The sequence below is a fragment of the Rhamphochromis sp. 'chilingali' genome, assembly GCF_963969265.1.
Source record: "Rhamphochromis sp. 'chilingali' genome assembly, chromosome: 16".
Classification (NCBI taxonomy): Eukaryota; Metazoa; Chordata; class Actinopteri; order Cichliformes; family Cichlidae; genus Rhamphochromis; species Rhamphochromis sp. 'chilingali'.
In genome coordinates this window covers 20,507,649-20,524,826 of record NC_137943.1, presented here as the reverse complement: position 1 = coordinate 20,524,826, position 17,178 = coordinate 20,507,649, and the positions used below count along the sequence as shown (strand labels likewise).

Sequence of the window (17,178 nt, the reverse complement as noted above, 5' to 3'; positions counted from 1 at the left end):
ATCCTGTTTAGGAGTTTGTTCAGTTGTTGTCAATGTCCCCGCTAAAACGATTGAACACAACATTGGTCCCATCATTTGAATTTGTCACAGTAAAGCAGCAGAAACATGTAATTCAAGTCTCATCAAGAGCAGAAACACAAACAGCTAATGGAATCAAAGACAGCTTCATATCTTCATACTACGTCAGCCTCCATGCAACAAAATAATCTAGTGACCACACAAATCCACAGATGTGGAGACTGAAAATATTGCTGTTTTTTTTCTGCAAAAATAGCGCAAACCACAAAAACATGACAAAGACCAAAACATCAGTAAGTGCAAATCAACAGCAGTTTTCCAGCAGCAAATCAACAGCAGTCCCACAAAAAACAAAGCAAACTAAATAGAAATTACGCCAGAAAGCAACAAGACAATTTAAGCTAAGTCATGACCCAACAACTTTCTCTCTTTGGCAAAGGTCAGCAGCCAAACACAGAGGTACAAAGTCCCTAATGGCTTCATTTACTTAATTTGTGACTCCTTTCAACAAAGAGCTGCTGTGCATACACTGATTCACTGCAAAGGCACAATGGAAACAGGATAAACTAGCAAACAAGTCGAGACTATTGAAAATTACCTTCTACCATCTCATTTACAGTGGGGCAAAAAAGTATTTAGTCAGCCACCGATTGTGCAAGTTCCCCCACCTAAAATGATGACAGAGGTCAGTAATTTGCACCAGAGGTACACTTCAACTGTGAGAGACAGAATGTGAAAAAAAAATCCATGAATCCACATGGTAGGATTTGTAAAGAATTTATTCGTAAATCAGGGTGGAAAATAAGTATTTGGTCAATAACAAAAATACAACTCAATACTTTGTAACATAACCTTTGTTGGCAATAACAGAGGTCAAACGTTTACTATAGGTCTTTACCAGGTTTGCACACACAGTAGCTGGTATTTTGGCCCATTCCTCCATGCAGATCTTCTCGAGAGCAGTGATGTTTTGGGGCTGTCGCCGAGCAACACGGACTTTCAACTCCCGCCACAGATTTTCTATGGGGTTGAGGTCTGGAGACTGGCTAGGCCACTCCAGGACTTTCAAATGCTTCTTACGGAGCCACTCCTTTGTTGCCCGGGCAGTGTGTTTTGGATCATTGTCATGTTGGAAGACCCAGCCTCGTTTCATCTTCAAAGTTCTCACTGATGGAAGGAGGTTTTGGCTCAAAATCTCACGATACATGGCCCCATTCATTCTGTCCTTAACACGGATCAGTCGTCCTGTCCCCTTGGCAGAAAAACAGCCCCATAGCATGATGTTTCCACCCCCATGCTTCACAGTAGGTATGGTGTTCTTGGGATGCAACTCAGTATTCTTCTCCCTCCAAACACGACGAGTTGAGTTTATACCAAAAAGTTCTACTTTGGTTTCATCTGACCACATGACATTCTCCCAATCCTCTGCTGTATCATCCATGTGCTCTCTGGCAAACTTCAGACGGGCCTGGACATGCACTGGCTTCAGCAGCGGAACACGTCTGGCACTGCGGGATTTGATTCCTTGCCGTTGTAGTGTGTTACTGATGGTGACCTTTGTTACTTTGGTCCCAGCTCTCTGCAGGTCATTCACCAGGTCCCCCCGTGTGGTTCTGGGATCTTTGCTCACCGTTCTCATGATCATTTTGACCCCACGGGATGAGATCTTGCGTGGAGCCCCAGCTCGAGGGAGATTATCAGTGGTCTTGTATGTCTTCCATTTTCTGATGATTGCTCCCACAGTTGATTTTTTCACACCAAGCTGCTTGCCTATTGTAGATTCACTCTTCCCAGTCTGGTGCAGGTCTACAATACTTTTCCTGGTGTCCTTCGAAAGCTGTTTGGTCTTGGCCATGGCGGAGTTTGGAGTCTGACTGTTTGAGGCTGTGGACAGGTGTCTTTTATACAGATGATGAGTTCAAACAGGTGCCATTCATACAGGTAACGAGTGGGGGACAGAAAAGCTTCTTACAGAAGACGTTACAGGTCTGTGAGAGCCAGAGATTTTCCTTGTTTGAGGTGACCAAATACTTATTTTCCACCCTAATTTACGAATAAATTCTTTACAAATCCTACCATGTGAATTCATGGATTTTTTTTCACATTCTGTCTCTCACAGTTGAAGTGTACCTCTGGTGCAAATTACTGACCTCTGTCATCATTTTAGGTGGGGGAACTTGCACAATCGGTGGCTGACTAAATACTTTTTTGTCCCACTGTATCTCTTGCCTTTTGTGCTTGTCTTTAGCAACTACAGACAGAGATTCTGAAATACAAATATGATATAGATATTACGCATTGTAGCCTTAAGGGAAAGAGACCTAAATACTCTATTGTAAGACAGAAGGAATATTCGATACAGCCAAAATCTAGGAAACAGCATACTGACAAATATATCTATCATGCATTTTACAGGCCACAGCATACAGGTACAATTTAAAGGAGGATTGCAGATGGCAGCGCAGAGGCCATTATCAAGCTGGACAGGGCAACATAACACTGACAGTTATGTTATTACATCACCATCATCCTTTCATACCTTTTTCTTTGGTTTCCTGCCTCTTAGATTCTGTAGCAGCTGAAGGAGGAGCTGCCAGCTTCACAGCTGAGAGGAAATAATTTTGTTTCAGATCGCTGTACTTCACCAATATATCAATTGAAAACTATCATCTGACAAAAGGGAGTTTCAGGAATGATTAGACCCCATAAAACAGAGCCAATAACTGCAATATAACACGACAGAACAGATCAGATGAAATGTAGACAAGAGAGGTTTATAGACCAACATAAATATAAGATCCAGTGCCAAGACTACCACCGATGAAAACAACCAAAACTCACAAAAATGCAGCAACAAGTAAGGCTGCCTGAAATAGGTGAAGTGAAAAAGAAGAAGCAGTGAAATCTTCAAGGAAAAGTCAGACTGTCAAAACGCAGGTACACTGCAGAAAAGCAATTCAGACGAAGACTGGTTTCAACCTGATGATGCACTAAAATGTGACAGATAGAGTAACACCCACATGAATGACATTTCATTATCCATCAGAAACAGAACAACTAAATAAACAGACAGTCGGAGAAATTTCAAAGCAGAAGCAAGTGCCACAGTACAAGCGCTTCAGTTGAGATAAAATCAGTCAAATATAAGACAATCATCCACGCGGTTTAATCCAGGTATTATCATTGCATTTAAATGTAAACAACAGGTGTAGTGACAAAAAAGTCAGAGTCTGAAAAAACAAAAGGTGAGAACTGTTACTGTATTACAAAGAAAATTTGATATACTTTAAATACAGATTTAAATCACAAATCCTACCCTTGATATTGAGACTTGCTGTGGTCTTCTGGTCTCCACACACACAGCTGTAGTCTCCACTGTCTTCAGGCACCACTTTTTCTATCACAAGTTCATTCATTGAGGCCTTCTGCTTCATCTTGTACCTCTCCCCAGACTTCAGGACCTGTGTTCCTTTCTTCCACTCTACTGGGACTCCAACCTTAGAGAGCTCACAGCGCAAAGTAACACTGCCTCCCTCCTCGGCCTCCAGGCTCTCCAGCTTCTGTCTGAAGGTGACTGGTTGGGCTGAACATTTATTAGTTTATTAATAGTAAGTTATATCCCACAACATGACATATATTTTGGGGGGGACAAAAGTGGTTTAAAACATAGAACACAAAAGGCAAACAGTGACAGCTTGAAATAAAAAAATAATAATACAAAAACAAAAATAAATAAATAAATACATCTTCTCTTACCCTTTATGCTCAGGCTAGCTGTGGTCTTCTGGTCTCCACACACACAGCTGTAGTCTCCACTGTCTTCAGGCACCACTTTTTCTATCACAAGTTCATTCATTGAGGCCTTCTGCTTCATCTTGTACCTCTCCCCAGACTTCAGGACCTGTGTTCCTTTCTTCCACTCTACTGGGACTCCAACCTTAGAGAGCTCACAGCGCAAAGTAACACTGCCTCCCTCCTCGGCCTCCAGGCTCTCCAGCTTCTGTCTGAAGGTGACTGGTTGGGCTGAACATTTATTAGTTTATTAATAGTAAGTTATATCCCACAACATGACATATATTTTGGGGGGGACAAAAGTGGTTTAAAACATAGAACACAAAAGGCAAACAGTGACAGCTTGAAATAAAAAAATAATAATACAAAAACAAAAATAAATAAATAAATACATCTTCTCTTACCCTTTATGCTCAGGCTAGCTGTGGTCTTCTGGTCTCCACACACACAGCTGTAGTCTCCACTGTCTTCAGGCACCACTTTTTCTATCACAAGTTCATTCACAGAGGCCTTCTGCTTCATCTGGTACCTCTCCCCAGACTTCAGGACCTGTGTTCCTTTCTTCCACTCTACTGGGACTCCAGCTTTAGAGAGCTCACAGCGCAGACTAATGTCAGCTCCCTCCTCAGCCTGCTGACTCTCCAGCTTCTGTTTGAAGGCGACTGGTTGGGCTGAGCATTTATTAGTGGGTTAGTAATCAGTGGCAGGGCATTACAGAAAACATAAATATCACATAACAAAAATACAAAATAACAAAGTGAGAAACAAGGATCCACAAGAACATGCAAATTTGAATCCACTGCACCAACTAACTGTGAAATTCCTTTTCCTACCCTTTATGCTCAGGCTAGCTTTGGTCTTCTGGTCTCCACACACACAGCTGTAGTCTCCACTGTCTTCAGGTACCACTTTGTTAATCACGAGTTCATTCACAGAGGACTTCTGCTTCATCTGGAACTTTTCTCCAGACTTCAGGATCTGCGTTCCTTTCTTCCACTCTACTGGGACTCCAGCTTTAGAGAGCTCACAGTGCAGAATAATGTCAGCTCCCTCCTCGGCCTGCTGGCTCTCCAGCTTCTGTTTGAAGGTCACTGGTTGGGCTGAGCATTTATTGGTTCATTTCCAGTCAGTGATATGTCATGACATAAAATACAAATATACACATAAAATAAATACAACTATTAAATAACAAATACTGAGAAACCAGTGGCATGCTGACATAAACTATATGGAATAACTCTGTGAAAATCCTCTTCCTACCCTTGATATTGAGACTTGCTGTGGTCTTCTGGTCTCCACACACACAGCTGTAGTCTCCACTGTCTTCAGGCACCACTTTTTCTATCACAAGTTCATTCATTGAGGCCTTCTGCTTCATCTTGTACCTCTCCCCAGACTTCAGGACCTGCGTGCCCTTCTTCCACTCTACTGGGACTCCAACCTTAGAGAGCTCACAGCGCAAAGTAACACTGCCTCCCTCCTCAGCCTCCAGGCTCTCCAGCTTCTGTTTGAAGGTGACTGGTTTGGCTGAACATTTATTAGCAGATTAGAAAACAGTGCCAGTGTTTTACATAGAACATAAAAATACACACGAAAGATTCTGAGAAACACTGATTTGTAGTAACATGCAAACATAAAAACACTTTGCTGACTAACTGTGAAAATCCCCTTCCTACCCTTTATGCTAAGGCTGGCTGTGGTCTTCTGGTCTCCACACACACAGCTGTAGTCTCCACTGTCTTCAGGCACCACCTTCTTGATTACGAGTTCATTCACAGAGGCCTTCTGCTTCATCTGGTACTTTCCTCCAGACTTCAGGATCTGCGTTCCTTTCTTCCACTCTACTGGGACTCCAGCTTTAGAGAGCTCACAGTGCAGAATAATGTCAGCTCCCTCCTCGGCCTGCTGGCTCTCCAGCTTCTGCGTGAAGTTTGGTGGCAATGCTGCACAAGCATGTTTTCATTACTCATCACAATTAGGTCATACAAACAGTTTTAACAAGGCCACAGAATTGTCTCTTTGAAAATTCGCAAACAAATGTTTCCAAAACTATGCTGGAAAAAACATCATGAATCCATACCAGTGACTTTCAAGGCTGCAAACGTCGTCTCGTCCCCGCATATGCATGTATACGCTCCACTATCTTCTATCTTCAAATTCAGAATCTGAAGTATACAAGAGCCCTCTGCCTGCTTCATGTCATACTTCTCTCCTGGTTTGAGAATTTCAGAGTCTTTTTTCCACTGAACGACAGCTGCAGGTTTTGATAGCTCACAGCGAAGTGTCACACTCTCCCCTTCTTTTTTCTCCTGGTTTTTGAGCTTCTCAATAAAAGTAGCAGGCAGGGCTAAAACAAAATGGAAAATTACTTTGAGTTTTGTTGGGTTGTAAAGAAGAATGAATAATGGGAAGCTAGGACGGCGGATGGAGTTGAGGTGCTCCAGTTGTCCAACATTAGTCTTTGGAACAGTGCAGCTGATTCTGAACAGTGGATTAAAATCTAGGAGCAAAACCCAAACTTTACTGCACTAAAAAAATTTAAATTCTTAAATGAAAGGAGAATAATCCAATGAATTTGGGCAATGGTCACTCAGAAACGCCAATGCATGCTCATGAATGTCATTCACAGTTTGTGGATGTACAGACAATACCTCAAACACACATATACCAGACAAAGATATGAACGCCACTTAACACAAAAGCAAAGAATTCCTTGCAGTAACCTAAATGCTGCAAATGACTGTAGAAAAACACAGTAGAACTGTATAAATACATAAAGATAAAAATCCACAAGCTTGTAAACTCCTTGGATGGTATCAGCTGGTTTGGTACCAGTTGTTTGCATATGCGCTCTGATCTCCTGTGACTCCTCTTGAGTGACAGAGTGGACTTCCAAGGGTACAACACAATGTAACCACTGTCCGTGTGTTTTGAGAACAAAATGTAAAATTGTGATTTTTGGATTCAATTTATTAAAAAAATAAAATAAAATCTCAAAATTAAAAGAAAACTTAGCTCAAACCTTTCTGCAGTGTAGTAATGTAAGTAAGAACAAAACGTTGTCTCACCTTCATTCATGCTAAAGTTCTCACCTTTAACGGTCACCTTGGCCATGCTCTTGGCAGTGCCTACATCACAAGTGTAGATATCAGTATCGTTCTCCTCCAGTTGTTTGATCATGAGAGTTAAGACGCCATCTTTCTGAGACATCTCATATCGCCCTCCAGCCTTGAGCTCTGTGTGACCTTTAAGCCATACAACCGTGGATGGGATTTGTTCCGTCGTGCATTGCAGAGTCACGGAGCCCTTCTCGTCTGCTTCACTGTCCTTTAGCGTTTTAGTGAATTTATGGATTGGCTCTGCAAAAAGGAAACTTCGCTGTGACAATGTTTGCCACAGAATGAAACTACGGCACTAATCTATAGTTTAATTTTTTTTTAAAAAGACTCCAGAACATATTCTATGTCTAGCAAATATTTCAACTTGGAATATCATTACTAATTCCTGCACCTATACACACCTGAGCTGGCATACTGGAGAAAATGTAGAATGATTTTCTGCGTTAAACAGATTAAGTTTTCATGTAATGAAATGTGCTATATAAATACAATTGTCATTTTATCTTTACATACCTTTACCAGGGATATTTTCCAGATGAATTAAATCATCATCACAAATACTTTTTAAAGGTCCTCTTGCCAGCTAGTATAAAAGCCACCACTAGGTGCTGCTTCCAGAAGGACTGACCCACAAGCACCTTTGTGTTACTTTACGTATGTGTGTGGTGTTTATTTGCTTGTGTGTGGAAAATCGAAAACAACGTAGAATAATCGTATCCCATCAAAGCTGAACTGTGAAATTAGACCAAGGCAATTTTTGAGTTTTCTTAGAGTCTTACCCTTGATTTCTAGCTTAGCTCTGGTGGTTGCACCTCCAATAACTTCACAGCTGTACTCTCCAGAGTCTTGAGCAGACACATTATGGATGGTCAGTTTCATGACTCTATCTTGCTGGCTGAGCTCATATTTCTGGCTCTTTTTGATGGCTTTACCATCCTTGGCCCACTTTACAGCAAAACTAGCCTGTGTCACCTCACAAGTAAAAACAGCATCTTCCCCTTGAATGACACAAATATTCTGCAGTCCTTTTGATACAGATGAAGCTTTACCTGCAACATAAGAGGACAAATGTTTATTTTATGATTTGAATCATTGCCAAAGCCTCTTAAAGACTGATATCAAGCTTACCTTCAACTGTCAATGTTGCTTTGGAGCTCAAGTCTTTGATACTGAAGACTACCTCACCAGCATCAGCAGGGGAGACATCTTTAATAGTGAGCATGTATTTGCGTCCTTTGGTGGAGATGTTAAAGCGGCCTCTGTTTGTAACAGCTTGGCCATTGACAGTCCAGGAGCACTCATCTGTGCTCTCACGAGACAGGATGCACTCAAAGCTGCATGTATCTCCCTCATTCACTTCAACTGATTTCAGCCATTTAGTTATTCCAATACCAATTTCTATGACAGAAACCAAATTGTGTATAAGTTAACTGTATATACGAAAAACAGTGTGTACAAATAAATATACAAAATGATAGAAAAACACACCTCTGACCGTAACCTTTGCCTTGGATACCTCAGTGCCAAGGTCACAGCTGTACTCCCCAGCATCATCTTTGGTGGCATCCTTGATGATCAGGCCCAAAGACTTGCCTGTGTGAAGGAGCTCATATTTTGGCCCAGCTTTTAAGACTTTACCCTCTTTTCTCCATGTGGGGGAAACTCTTGGCTTGGATGCCTCACATGCCAGAGTGATCATGCCTTTCTCTTCTCCAATAACATCGTCTAGTGACTTGAGGAACACAGCGCGCTTCTCTGCAGAAAGTAAAACAGTGATTGAGGGATAAATAAAAGCCTCATTTGTGAAATATCAAATAACTCTGGAACTGTATTTAATGCTCTCACCTTTAACCTTGAGTGTGACAGACTCTTTGACCTTGCGGACTTGAAAGGTGATTGTTCCTCCATCTTGAGGTGCCAGGTTCTTCAGTGTCAGCTTGTGAACCTTCCCCTCATGAGCGATGGTGTTAACTTCATTTGTGAAGAGCACCTTGTCATTCAGAAGCCACTGAGCTTCTTCATCAGCGTAGTTAATCTCACAGGTGAATACCGCATTGCTGTCTTCATCGACTTCTGTATTGGCCAAGTGCTTGGTGATTTTGATTTCACGCACTAGGCAGATGAATCGGGACAGCAGTTTCAGTTTGAAGAGCAATCACAAAATATTTCAAATCAGTTGTTTATGCTAGGGGAACTCTGTGATATTCAAACAGACTGTATAAAAGATGGATGTAGCTTCTCGATCTGAAATAAAAAGCAAACGTGGAAGTGCTGCATTTATTTTATTGGTTGCAAAGAGACTTCTGCTTGGATAAAAGTCTTTTGAGAATGATATTAGAATGACACTAATATCAATATTAACTATTATTGAAAATCTTTAGCCAAAGAGCGTGCAATGTCCTCGGTTTCTCAGTCAGATTCTCACATCTGGTTTCAAGGAACCAAAATGGATGGTGATAGTGAAAACACTGAGCTCGAGGCTTCACAATGGGGAACTAATAGGTGGCTGACGTCACGGTGGCTTCATCCATATTTTAAACACAGTCTTTTGACAATTTAAAGTTGGAAAACGTACCTTCAACAGTAAGTGTGCCTTTGGTCTCAGCAGGTCCAGACTGACAGCGGTACTCTCCACTGTCCTCCTCAGTCAGCCTGTGAATGGTAATTTGGGCACGTGTACCATCTTGCTTGATGTTGTACTTGTCTGAAGCTGCCAGAGGTACTCGACCTTTGAACCAGTTAACCTCTTTGGGTGGAGCAGAGAACTTGCAGCTGAGTATGGCTGAACTTTTCTCCTTCGCCTTAACATCTTTAATAACTTCTGCAATCTCAAGAGGGCGCTCTGAATGTGAGCAACAATGACTGATTAGACTCAGCTCAAATCTAATGGAAGTTTTCTGTGTATACATACAGAATTTTTGGGGGGAACACAACACTGAAAACATTTACCTTTAACTGTGAGCTGGGCTAAAGATTTGCTCTTCCCAGCTGTAAACTGTACAGCTCCCGTCATTGATGCTTTAGTCTTTTTGAAAGTGAGACGGTGCATCGTGCCTTCTTTCTCCATTTCGACATCAGGCCCCTCCTGCAGAGCAACTCCATTCAAAGTCCATACAGGAGGTTTCACCAGTTCCATACTGATTTCCACTTCAAAAACAGCTGCAAAGGGTTCTGTGACTTCTACTGGACTAAGTTCCCGCACTATGCTGATGGACTGCTCTGGAGGGATCATAAAAAGAGAATGGATCAGTGAAAAGAATTCATCAACTGCAAATACTTCACATTCTTTCCCAGGGATTAAGAAATGACATCCATTTTTTGCATGAAAGTCATTTTACAAGAACTAAAGCGGGGGTGTCAAACATAAAGTCCAGGGGCCAGAATCAGCACGGCGAAGACTCCAATCCAGCCCGTTGTTTAACATTGGAAAATGTAAAGAAGGATTGTATGTATGTTTTACAGTGTTTCCAGTTGACAAAGACCTCCCTGATGGCAACAAAGTAATTAAACAATAGAAATTATGTAATGTTACACATTTACTTACAATTTTAAGCCCAAAGAGTCGTGCTGACAGATTTATTTCATTTACTACAACAGCATGTCTATATCATGTAGAAAAACTGAGACATACTGTTGAAATTGTGCTTCTTTTTTATATTAAGATTATCTCATTGCTTAAATTTGTAGTTAATGTTCAATGAACTAAAAATTGAGGCCAACCCTGAGGCCACACTTAACAAGTGTAGCTTTAGATTGATGGAATTTAAGGTTGATAAGGATATCTGAGAGTTCAAAGGTCAAAACAAAATATAAGCAAACAATCTTGATAGGGATCCCTCAGATTTGTACTGTTTTAATGCTTGTTTATTTTTTAAACTAAACATTGAGAGATATGTTTGATGTGCAAATATATAACTTCATCAATATTCTCCCCAGACACGATTTGTTTATAGTATGTTCTCGTGATGCTTTCTGATGTATTCACCGTTAGGATTTATTGGTCTAGCCCTACACATTGTTTACTTGACTTGCTAAAATATGCACAACCGTCTGGATGATCTATTAGCATGTGTAAACATTCATCAATGATATTCAAATATGATATGACAGTTTAATGACCTTACACATATGACTGCTTATATGCTTGCCCATATTTAATGAAGTTGATATGTGAATTTTTAATGGTATAGCTCATATAAGGGATTTATTTTTTTTAAGGCTGTATGCAACTATTATCGCTACCAACTATTAGCAATGGGTTCGGAATTATAAATCTTACTTTATAGGATGGAAACACCACACATCATATGCAAAATAACTGTATTTAAGTATAAGACTTTCATTTATCCAGAGCAACGCATCTTCATACAGTGTATGAAGTCGTCCTGTGACTTCATACACTGTACCCCACACGGTGGTACATGCACAAAGGCCTTTTTTCTGTAATAACAGAAAATTCCCAAGATAAAACTTCAACACATCAGCAAAACTAAAAACAGGTTGCACTAAAATTTAGTTACTCATTTAGATTAAGAAAAATCTTAAAATTTCAACCTCAATGTTAATTAATTTAGTAGGTTAGGCTTGTTATAGAACAACTGAGAGATAACATATTAACAACCTATTATACACATATTTCCCATTAGTACACTATTTCAGATTGGCATACACCTCATTGAATTGGACACTGATGGCTTGTTTTCTGAGGATATAATGAGAAAGTATTTACATTTACAGTGGCAGTAAGTTTAAAATGAACTATTGTCACAATCCACTGTTTTACCTTCCACAAGCAGTTTACAGGATGTCTTGTCATCAGTGGCATCACAGGTATACGTGTCTTCATCCCCAGAGTCCACATCAATAACGGTGAGCTTTCGGTACAGGTCTTCGCTTTTGATCTCGTACTTCTTGCTGGGTTTGATCTCCGTCTTGTTCTTGTACCACTTCACCTTTGCGCTGGCACGTGACACTTGGCATTCAAGATGACCACGATGCTTATACATCGCTATCTTATCCCTGAGTCGCTTCACAAACTTCACAGGCAGCTCTACAGTAACAATAACACTTAATCAATGAAAACTATTATGTGTGCTGCAAAGGGTTTGCCGGTGTCTATGCATAAGTTAAAGTAATTTCAGATGGTATATGAATTGTATTGCATATTAATGCTTTTGATGATATATTAATGCTTTCATTGAAATATAACATGTTTTGCAAAAGCTAAAGAAAAAAGAAAGAGTATATAATGGCACTAACATAAAATTAGCCCATATATGCAAGTTACAGCAACTGATACAAAACTAGACAGCTATTCTCTTTCAGGATCAAATGATCTTTTCATACTAATAGAAATCAGATGCACTAAATATCTTATCTTTATGGTGGCCGTGAGACACCAAACGGACCGCAACTTAAGAAAACACCAGCAATAACAAAAGCGCTGCAAAAGCACACAAAACACAACGGAAACAGGAAAAACAACAACGGAAATAGGAAAAACAACAACAGAAATAGAAAAAAAAAACAGAAATAGGAAAAACAACAACGGAAATAGGAAAAACAACAACGGAAATAGGAAAAACAACAACGGAAATAGGAAAAAACAAAACAGAAATAGGAAAAACGACAACGGAAATAGGAAAAAACAAAACAGAAATAGGAAAGATGACAATGGAAATAGGAAAAAACACAAGGGAAGTGTTTCTGGGGAGACAATAACCCGACGGACCAGTTGCAGGAACCCAAAACATTGTAGGTGTGCTTTATCATGATTCATATAATATTGATGACAGATTTTTAGGCTAATAGTCATCTTTTGTTTCCTCACAAAACCGATAGATCCTCCACATCTTTTAAGTGTCTCCCAGCGCAATTCTTAGCATATTTTGGTTCCTGCAACTGGTCCGTCAGGTTATTGTCTCCCCAGAAACCCTTTCCTTGTGCTTTTGGAAACCTGTTTTTTCCTATTTCCTTTGTCGTTTTTCCTATTTCCGTGCTTTTGCAGCATTTTTCTTATTGCTGGTGTTTTCTTAAGTTGCAGTCTGTTTGGCCTCTCAGGGCTACCGTACATCTTACTATAACACACAAAATCTGTTTGTTTGCCTACAAAATCCTCCTTCACAATCGATCAAAAAAAAATTGGCACAAATGCATCTTAGGCCCCTGAAGTCTTATCTACACCACATATTGTTGATGTCATAATGTTGCCTAGGCTGGAGCCTATCATAGGTGTCATAGGGCAGGAGGCTATCCTGTAGGTTTGTCCTGGGGCTAACACGGAGAGATGGACAACCATTCACACCTGTGGGCACTTTAGAATCACCAGTTAACCCAATCCCACCAACTGCATGTCTTTGAACTGTGGGAGGAAGCCACACAGAGAGCATGCAAACTCCACACAGAAAGCCCACGGCCAGGTGGTGGATTCAAACCCAGGACCTTCATGCCATGAACTGCTCCACTGTGCTGCCCTAACAATATCTAATTTATAACCACAAAACATATATTATGGTGCCAGCATGTTGCCAAGAAATCACATAGCAATAGACTAAAACACTGGTGAAACAATACTGCATTGTGGGTACAAGTAATCTGTTTCACAATTAAATCACATTCTTGTACTGCTGGAGATTTTGAGATCCAATCTTCATAAGCCATCACACATTAAAAACGAAAAGAATGCTTTTCCTCTGGAATAAAATTATAAAACTGTAAAGCTGTGCTGTTGTTGAGTGCTCATTTTGCCATCAAGCTTCAATAAGGAGTGACTATGTGAATGTGAAGTTGCAAATGGATTTTATATCTTACCAATAGAAAGAATAAATATATGCAGAATGGCACAATGTGGTGACTCTCTTAGAATGATACTTCCTCAAGTTTTATTGTTTGTATCAGTAAATGATGTGGACGCATTCTGGGAGAATAACCGACTAACAGAAGTCAAGCTGTTCATCAAATTTAAACGTGTGTTTTATTGTTTGCAATTTTCTAAGAGCTCTTAACACAGTGAGAAGAAATAATCCATTTGCAGCCACACTGAACATCGCGGTGTGTAACAGCATTGGACTGATAAGCTATTACCATGCAACCATGCATTCAGTGTTATGCGATTTTAGTGCACAGAACACATATTCGTTTACCTTTCACTTTAAGTTTAGCAGTTGAAGATGCTTTCTCAGCTGTAAACTTAATTTCACCCATATCTTCTGGGGTAGCAGACTTGAAAAGCAGCACATAAGTTCTGCCTGGAATTAGAAACAGACATCATCGTGAAAACATCCTTATTATTCCCAATCTTTATTAAGGCAAATCCTGTAGCACTACATGCTTAGCTTAATTAAAATGGTTTTCCAATTTCTTGAGGCCTTACCCTCTTGCCTCATCTTTATGTTGTCAGTGGCTTTGAGTTTTGTGTTTCCTTTGTACCACTGGCACTCCACTTCATCGTGTGAGATTTCACAGACAAATTTAGCACTCTCCTTCTCCATTACCTCCAGATCTTCCAGCTTCTTGATGATCTTGATATCTCTGGCTGCAGGAAAAAGAGGCCAAGTACAGAAAACTTTACTGAACCTAGATTAATTGTACCTTACTGATTTCCTTACTTTGTTGCATAATTAGTAATTACCATGAACAGTGAGCTTGGCGGAGGTGTTATCATCAGTAGTACGGCAGATGTACGTGCCTCCATCTTCAGGGGAGCATTTGTTGATGGCCAAAGTGCGCTTTTGGCCCAATGAATGAATAGCAAAGTTCTTTCCCGGTTTTAGTTCTACCTCATCCTGCAGATTCGGTGTTATTCAAAATGTTACATGTGTACTACACACATTTAAATCAGCAGACAGTAATAATTTCTCACCTTGAACCATCTAACATCTGCATTCGCTCTGGACACTTCACATTCAAACGTAACCTTCTCCTTCTCAGGAACACTCATATCCATAATAGGTTTGGAGATCATAGCAGGAGCTTCTGTAGAATCAGCACATTAGACTTTTTTTAGACTGGATTTTTTTTAGGAAACCTAGACCTCATCAGGACAAACATGAGCCCACCGTTACCTGTGACGATCAGTTTAGCTGAAGTATGCACTCCCTCTGCCTGGAAGGAAATCATTCCTGCATCCTCCTGCTTGAGACTGGACAACGTCAGGATGTGCTTCTTTCCCAGAGCTGTGATATGGCAGTTTGGCCCTGACTTTAATTTGACCCTGTCTCTGTTCCAGGAGCCTTCAACATTGACCTGACTGAGTTCTACCTCAAGTGTTACTGTCTCTGTTTCACGTGCCTTGGTTTCTGTTAGACCCTTTATTACCTGGATCTTCTTCACTGAAGGGAAAAGGAAAAGAGTGTTAACACGTAGGACTGATTTTGTGATAACAAGCGCCATGACAATGACATTCTTCTTCTTGTATGCTATGCACATCATATTCTGTATTTAAAACATTAATCTTGATGAGTCTTACTCTCCACGCTGAGCTTGGCCTGGGTCTTATCATCCAGAGTTTCGCAAGAGTAGATGCCACGGTCAGCATAAGTCACACTCTTGAAGACCAGAGCCTGCTTAGCTCCCTCTACCCGAATCTCCATGTTTCCTGCAGGTTGCAGCACTACACTGTTCTTCATCCACCTGACTTCATCTGATGCCTTACTGAGCTCCACTTCCATCCTCACTTCGCTTTGCTCCTCCACTGTCAGGTTTTCTAGCTTTTTCTTGAAAGTCACAGGTTCATCTGGAAGGGACACAAAGAATGTTAGATGGAAGTATGTGTTCATTTATATAAACAGTTAAACAATAATTCCCATTATTATCTTACGTTGCACTTGTAGAGTAGCTTTGCAGCTTTTGCCTTCTGCATCAACACTTATCTCTCCTGCATCTTTCTGAGTGACTGAGGTGATGGTAAGTGAGTGGCTGCCACCACCTTGCTCAAGCTTATACTTCTGCCCAGAAACGATGAGGATACTGTTGTGGAACCATCTGACGCTGACGTCTGCTGGGCTGACGGCACACTTGAAAACGGCATCTTTTCGCTCCGTTGCAACCACGTTGTTCAGTTTGGTGACCAACCTCACTAATCTTGGTGCTGAAAGGAATAAAGCATAATTATATAAAAGAAAAGGCTTCCATCCTGGAAAGACGTTTTTTTAGTTAAACTAGTTAATTACCTTTAGAGGAGACTTTAGCAGATGTCTTGTCATTTCTACATTCACAGCTGTATTCTCCTTCATCTTCCTTGGTCATGCCAGTCACAGTGAGAATTCGCCTAGCACCATCTGCTCTGACACAGAACCTGCCTCCAGGTTTAATCTCACGGCCATTATGGTGCCATACAGCATCCCCTGAAGCTTGATTTAGTTCGCAAATCAGGCTTAGTGTACCTCCCAGTTCCACTGTGGCAGGTTTCAAAGGGAGAACAAACTTCAAAGCTGAATCTGAGAAGAAAGCATGAGAGGGAAAAGTTCAAAGAAAAATCTTGCATCTGCACATGCATGAGAGTTGTATTTAAGACTTTTCTATGACCTGCCTTTAACTTGAACTTTGAACTCCAGTTTATCATCCGCAGTTTGACAAGAGTACGTTCCACTGTCTTTCATTTCTGCAGATTTCACTATCAGGGTACGAGAAAGGCCCTCTTTTTTCATTTCATACTTGCTGCTCTCCTTGAGCTCCATGCCATCTCTAAACCATCTCACACTACCGCCCTCTGAGGTCAGTTCAGTGGATAAAACAATGCTTTCACTTGTTTGAACCACGCATGTGTCCTTGACAGATTTCTTCTGGAACTTTATGGCTAAATCTAGAAAGAAGAACTTATTTTCAGTACTTTGTACAAATAAGTGGTAATCCATTGGCAACATGTTATATTTAAAATAAATTTACCTGTTAGCTGCAACTTAAATACCAGCTTCTCTGTTCCAGCCTCACACGTATATTCTCCAGCATCCTTTTTCTCCACTTTTTCTATCACCAGCTCACGAGTTTTGCCCTTAGACTCCATGTGGGCTCCTTTGCTGGAAGTCAGCAGCTTGCCATCCTTGTACCACTTTACCTCTGTCTTGGAATCTGAAACCTCACAACTAAGCGTGGCTCTCTGTGAGAGATAAGTTTTCACTTCCTTCTGGACTGACTCCATGTTAGAGAAGCCAGCTGGGGCTTCTGACCAGCAAATGGACAAAAAAAAACATCAATCAATGTGAAATGCAAAAAAACTTTAAGCAACTATGACTCAACTTACTGGATACAA

At 40.6% G+C, this 17,178-nt stretch overlaps 1 protein-coding gene across 7 annotated transcripts in view; it reads right to left on the bottom strand.

Annotated features, from left to right (window-relative positions):
• The window catches only part of obscnb (obscurin, cytoskeletal calmodulin and titin-interacting RhoGEF b), a 61,267-nt gene that overhangs the window by 30,746 nt on the left and 13,343 nt on the right, over window positions 1–17,178 (bottom strand). For 6 of the 7 annotated variants that reach the window (XM_080907585.1, XM_080907586.1, XM_080907588.1 and 3 more), the window contains exons 17-41: window positions 16,815–17,090; window positions 16,459–16,731; window positions 16,100–16,366; window positions 15,748–16,017; window positions 15,397–15,663; window positions 14,993–15,259; window positions 14,791–14,903; window positions 14,560–14,713; window positions 14,302–14,463; window positions 14,072–14,176; window positions 11,713–11,979; window positions 9,879–10,148; window positions 9,505–9,771; window positions 8,775–9,041; window positions 8,418–8,684; window positions 8,058–8,327; window positions 7,709–7,978; window positions 6,903–7,169; window positions 5,891–6,157; window positions 5,487–5,753; window positions 5,071–5,337; window positions 4,644–4,910; window positions 4,215–4,481; window positions 3,775–4,041; window positions 3,335–3,601 (exon numbers count right to left, since the gene is read on the bottom strand). In XM_080907585.1, coding sequence (XP_080763711.1) covers window positions 3,335–3,601; window positions 3,775–4,041; window positions 4,215–4,481; window positions 4,644–4,910; window positions 5,071–5,337; window positions 5,487–5,753; window positions 5,891–6,157; window positions 6,903–7,169; window positions 7,709–7,978; window positions 8,058–8,327; window positions 8,418–8,684; window positions 8,775–9,041; window positions 9,505–9,771; window positions 9,879–10,148; window positions 11,713–11,979; window positions 14,072–14,176; window positions 14,302–14,463; window positions 14,560–14,713; window positions 14,791–14,903; window positions 14,993–15,259; window positions 15,397–15,663; window positions 15,748–16,017; window positions 16,100–16,366; window positions 16,459–16,731; window positions 16,815–17,090 — 6,168 coding nt within the window. The remainder of the gene's footprint in view (window positions 1–3,334; window positions 3,602–3,774; window positions 4,042–4,214; window positions 4,482–4,643; window positions 4,911–5,070; window positions 5,338–5,486; window positions 5,754–5,890; window positions 6,158–6,902; window positions 7,170–7,708; window positions 7,979–8,057; window positions 8,328–8,417; window positions 8,685–8,774; window positions 9,042–9,504; window positions 9,772–9,878; window positions 10,149–11,712; window positions 11,980–14,071; window positions 14,177–14,301; window positions 14,464–14,559; window positions 14,714–14,790; window positions 14,904–14,992; window positions 15,260–15,396; window positions 15,664–15,747; window positions 16,018–16,099; window positions 16,367–16,458; window positions 16,732–16,814; window positions 17,091–17,178) is intronic. The other variant, XM_080907587.1, reaches the window with a different exon arrangement.